The sequence below is a fragment of the Littorina saxatilis genome, linkage group LG2, assembly GCF_037325665.1.
Source record: "Littorina saxatilis isolate snail1 linkage group LG2, US_GU_Lsax_2.0, whole genome shotgun sequence".
In the NCBI taxonomy this organism is placed as follows: Eukaryota; Metazoa; Mollusca; class Gastropoda; order Littorinimorpha; family Littorinidae; genus Littorina; species Littorina saxatilis.
The window spans coordinates 91697650-91703649 of record NC_090246.1 but is presented as its reverse complement, the minus strand read 5'-3'; the positions used below and the strand labels follow the sequence as shown (position 1 = coordinate 91703649).

The 6000-nt window shown below is 39.0% G+C and overlaps 1 protein-coding gene across 1 annotated transcript in view; it reads right to left on the bottom strand.

Annotated features, from left to right (window-relative positions):
• Positions 1 to 3530: 3530 nt before the first annotated feature.
• Positions 3531 to 6000, bottom strand: part of LOC138960139 (cyclin-dependent kinase 1-B-like) — a 30133-nt gene continuing 27663 nt past the window's right edge. Inside the window, exon 8 of the mRNA XM_070331896.1 lies at positions 3531 to 5157. Within this exon, the coding sequence (XP_070187997.1) occupies positions 5041 to 5157 (117 nt within the window). The 3' untranslated portion in view covers positions 3531 to 5040. The remainder of the gene's footprint in view (positions 5158 to 6000) is intronic.

Below are 6000 nucleotides of genomic sequence, written 5' to 3'. Positions count from 1 at the left end.
TGTTGAAAAAAAAAATGTCAATCTTATTTGGTCATTTACAACAGGGAAATCACTGTTTTAGCCAGCTAAACTCTCAGGGCTTAGGGGGGATCTGTGGAAACAAGGTCTTACATGCAGGACTTCTTACAAGATCTGTGGAAACAAGGTCTTCATGCAGGACTTTTTACAAGATCTGTGGAAACAAGGTCTAACATGCAGGACTTCTTGCAAGATCTGTGGAAACAATGTCTTGGATGCAGGACTTCTTGCAAGATCTGTGGAAACAAGGTCTTTCATGCAGGACTTCTTGCAAGATCTGTGGAAACAAGGTCTAACATGCAGGACTTCTTGCAAGATCTGTGAAAACAAGGTCTAACATGCAGGACTTCTTGCAAGATCTGTGGAAACAAGGTCTTTCATGCAGGACTTCTTACAAGATCTGTGGAAACAAGGTCTTTCATGCAGGACTTCTTACAAGATCAGAGGGTTCCATGGTACTGTGAAACCCCCCAGTGGACCAAAATCAAAATATGATAGTACGGTACAGGTATCTCAGGTTACAAAAGTGTGTTCTTTTGTTTTTAAGTTTGCCATGTCATAGGTAACTTTCTTGGCGCAACTAGGGTTTGCTAGGTTGGCAGAACTTTGTGTGTGCTTGCGTGCACATGTGCATGTGTGTGTGGAAAAAAACCTTACTGTGGGTTACAAGACTCACCTCATATTTTAATTTTTTTCTTGCTCAAGTAAGTCATTGCTAAGGCAATTGTAAGGTCTTATTATTTTATTATCTCAAAGTAGCTTTTATTTGAGCAAATTTTAGAAGCCCGTATATGTTGCTTTAAATAAATATTGTGCACATATTTATTTTAGCTGCAATACAAACGTTGCACAAAATAACATATATGTAGCAAACAAGAAATGCCTTTTGTTGTGTTGAGAATTCCTCTGATTATGATCAGGATTATTTTCATCATTTTGTAAAGTCGTGTCCCTTGGATTATTATAGTGGATTGCTTTTATTATTTTTGAATTGGATTTTTGTTATTTTATCCAGTATATCATTATCATGCAGGACTTTTTGTAATAAAGGAGAATGCCGTACATGAAGGTGAATGGTGCAAACAGAAGGACAAAGCAGTGTGTGAAGTAAAGATGATGATAAAAAGAAGAGCAAACGCTCGATCGAGTCACTTTCGCAGTTCTGAATATTATATGAGGCATCAGATGGACAGGAAGAAATTGCTATTCACAACACAATGAGTCACGTTCACATAAAATTTGAGCCCGGTCACTTTTATAGTTTCCGAGAAAAGCCCAACGTTAAGTTGTGTGTTGCCGAACAGAAAAGGCTAGTTATCTCCCTTGTTTTTCTGATAACGTTCGTAAAAGGCTACAGATGTAAATACTTTGATGTAAAGAATAATCCTACAAAGTTTCAATCACATCCGATGAACTTTGTCAAAGATATAAAATGTCTAATTTTTCCTTTGACGCTGACCTGTGACCTTGAAAAAGGTCAAAGGTCAACGAAACCATCGTTAAAGTGTAGAGGTCATTGGAGGTCACGACTAAACAAAATATGAGCCCGATCGCTTTGATAGTTTCCAAGAAAAGTCCAACGTTAAGGTGGTGTCTACGGACGGCCGGCCGGCCGGACGGCCGGCCGGACAGACTAACACTGACCGATTACATAGAGTCACTTTTTCTCAAGTGACTCAAAAACAGGTGGAAGAGTTTTTCTTTTCTGTGTCCATACTCTCTCATGTTGATCTACTTTTTGTTGAAGCTTTTCTTTTGACATCTCAAATCTGCACAATTAATAATGTATTTGTTGAAAGGGAGAGAGGATGATTAAATAAAACTGATAGCGCATCTAACAAAAGTGGCATGTTAGTTACACTGACTGAATTACAGATGTGTCCAGTTTGTACCAGAAAGACCGTTACAGTTTTCACCCGTAAGATCCCTTGAAACAACTGTGTTCCATTTCAACACTTGTTCACTTTACGAACATCAACAAAGATAAACATCGCTCTTCAAATTATAAAGCTGGTCTATAACCCACCCCCCAATACAAATCCAGTGGTCACCAAACACCTACAATAGCAAAGCCAACCCAATAGGAAAATCTCAGTCTGGCCATGAGTGGAGTGTTTTCTGACAAAAGAAAATTAATTAATTGCTACAAAATAGTAAGGGTAAACAGGTCTGCATAAAGTATTCTTCGCTGGTGACCAAACTCGCAGTCGAATGAGCGAGAGTGTGAACTGTGCCACACAAATGTCATGTTTGGATCAAACAGCGTTGATGATGATAAGGACATGTGCAGGTGACACTTGGTATTGCAGATACAATGCAGTGTTCTAGATGATTGAACGTGTAGCAAAGACCTGTACGTGTACGTGTAGATATTGCGTCACCCACGACTCACTTGTTTTCTCCTATGTTCCAAATCATACGTTGTTTTGCTTCCACCAAGACTGCAGATCTTGGCAAACGCGTGACGTAAAAACTAGATTTGATGACGTTACCAGTACACATGCTGAAAAGTGCCGCATCTCAATCTTGCTATTGTAGCAGTTCAGACGAACGAGTTTCGTCCCACCTTAGTTCACCGTCTCATATGTTCATTACTATAGTGTCGAAAGTGAAGCCTTCACTGTTTCTGGACGCTATACTCCGATACTGTTTAGCTGTTGTTGGACTGAAAAGGTGACAAAAAGATTGTCTTCCCGTAAATGTATGAATTTTGGGCTTGGTATGTGTATTAACAACAGTTAATACTGAATCAGTGAATGCTCTGATTGTACTCAATGTGTGAATTGTTATAAGTACATGTAATACAAACCCTTGAATATAAATTGTCAATTTACAGCAATTCAGTGTCCGTTTGTCTAAAGTGATGCTTAGAGAATTCCTTGCGAAGTTTCACATTTTGAATGCATATTGTCAAGTCATAATTCAATGCACTTTTTATTCTCGCAAGTGACAGTACCGTTCTGTTAATGTAACCATTCTCCCTGATCGTGAATTTTAAACGTTATATTTAAAACCCTTTGTGAATGTGATGCTACTTTGTGGAGTGAATTTGTCAATGGTTTTGTAGTGTGAGAATCAGAATGCCTCAGTATCATGATACTCTTGTTTCTGTTATTTGGATGAATGCAGCAGTTTTTATCAACTGTTTACGTGTTTTTGATGGGAGAGTTTTCTGTGAAAATTGAATGAGCTTGTCTATTAATTAAGGAGTTGATTTGTGATGGTGTTGAAAATTGAAAGTCTCACGAAGTTCATTAACACTTCACAATGAGCGAATTATCAATGCAATCTTTAAATTTACCCTGTGGATTCTTTTCAAGATACATGTATACAGTATTTCTTTGGATGCATGAGTTTTTGTTCTGTCTGCTAATAAACCATGATTGTACAGTTGTACTTCTTAACAAAATAAGCTATTTCACAATATGCTTTGATTTGCATGAATGTCAAATCTAAAAAAATCAGTTAAGTTGCAAGTCATGCAAATACACCACACAAGCTGAAGTCAACAATTATGTGTCAAAAACGATATTTAATCAATATTCATAATTTTCATGTTAATGAAGAAGGTGCATTTACTCATGATTTGACATTGACGGTTGCTATCTTTCACACTTATACTTGCACTTAACACAAATCATCTGGGCAAAGAAGTGAAATCTGCAGTTATCACTAAACGAAAGTCTGTTTCTATGACGATTGGCAAGGAACACAAGATTTCAAGAATAGCATCACACTTACTGTCTTCTACATGGGAAAATAACATTGCAACCTCACTGAAGCATGCAGCATTAATGTTGACAATGACAGCCTAAATCATATTTGCTGATTTCTCTAATTTTCTCTTCCCAGGCATTTTGGTATAAATCCTAGTTCATCATTCAAAAATGTCAGGCTTTATTTCTGCTTCAAATCCCAGGATGTTAGCATCACAGTCTAGTGAGAACCCTGAAAATGATTAACATTTCTACACCATGGACAAGAGAATAAGTTTCATTAACAAAGGCTGGTATTTGCAAAATGAAGATCTGTACAACTCGAGATCACATGATGATAATGGAAAGATGCACTGCTAGGACAAACATTCACACAGAACGGAAACAAGTGAGAAAGGTGGAGACAGACTGATGCAAAAAGGAGACAAACATGATAACAAGAACACTTTGGTGGCATTTCATCAAGCACCTTCTATCCATATTTTGATCAGACATGCAACATTTCACAAATCACAAAACATCTCTCATACCTTCAAAAACACACAACTTTCATTTTAAGCTAAAGATAAAAACCATACCTCATGTATGAAACACTTTCACGCACCACAGATTCTAAATGCCAACAAAGGCCTACAGATTTTCATTATTATTTACAAATGCTTCCAACTCCAAGGAAGTTCAAACACGGCTCTTTATGCATAATAGATCTGTTCAGTCTTTTGCTTAAAATTTTTGTGAAAAAAACAACAGCTTGGCCCACCTGATCTTATCATATTTCAGGTATATAGTCCTCAATAGGCATCAACCAAAAGCCTGTAGGACATGAAGCTTCAACTTCATCATCGTTGGCCCAACCACCAAATCAATACAATGAATCCAAGATCAGAAAATAAATGTTTTGGTCTCCGAACAAGAGTGGAAAATGTCCTAACAATGCTGCCTTGTAAACTGTCCTACACTTATTACGAGGATGAGGAGGAGAAGAAGAGACAGACAGAAATAAGAGTCCTCCGTCTATCCTTTAGGGCCAACCCTTTCTTGCCATATAAAACCAGCAGTCAGCTTCCTCAGACAAGGATGCTGTAAACCTTTCCTGTATGGCGACGGAAAGGAAAAATGATCATGCTGTACAGAAACTTCACAAAAATCACAGCAGAGCAACCCTTCCAAGCCCAGTATGCAGGAACACTATCCTCTCTGACTGGCAAAGGAAAGAAAATAGCAGTCTTCAGCGCTGTATATGCTTGGTCACACAGGAGCTGTCACTGGGCCTGTTGACTGTGTGTTGAGGATCCAGGTCCACTGGTTACTGAAAAGTGATGAGGTTGGCGGGCAACACAGACTTGTCAAGGTTGTTGAAGTATGGATGCTTGATCATCGCCTTGGCCGAGATACGGTGCACTGGGTCAAACAGCAGCGTTTTCTGAAACAGACAAACCAGAATGTAAAGGTATCGCAAGTGCAACGGTACTGAACAAAATGGAAACTCCCTGCTCGGGGGGGTGCGGAAGGGGGGGGGGGGGGGGGGGGTGTGTGGTGTGTGTGTGTGTAAAATAACCAGAGCATGCAACTTTTTTTTCGGGGGGGGGGGGGGGGGGGGGGGGGATCAGAGCTTTTTCATTCACGTCTTACCTTATCTACAACCAGGGAAAGAAGACTTGATTAGTATGCAACTTTTGATGCAACAGCCCAGTTTGTATGGGAAGGGAGCAGGTTATGAACTTTTTCCTAGCTATTCTCACATGTGCCGAGTTGAATCGCCACAATAACTGCAACACTGACATACACCACTACTGTCCAAAGACAATATTTCTGTAATACAGAGACAAGAATGGAAAACGACCTAAAATAAAGAAAATGGGTACATACGTTTTTAAATTAACAAAATTGTCAATATATTTTGTTACACGACACTTGAGATTGCCACAAGTTCTCAAATGTCGTATAGTTGTGTTCTTTTATTCTACGTCGCCCGTCTTCGCAGCAGCAGAAAACAACTCGTCAAATTGAGTTCGAGGATTTATTTAGCATTACATACATACAACTGCACATCTAGCAGAACTCAAATAGAAGCTTTTTTTAACATTCAAATCGCGCTGGCATATATAGTAAATACTCAATCTCGAGAATATTCCAGACCGAACACGATACAACTACATTATACGAGCCGTGCATGGACTAAACTAGCGACATTCTCTCTGACGTACATCAAAAGCACCGACACACTTAATCCGAACGAACGCCACGAACTTACGACTAAAACAGC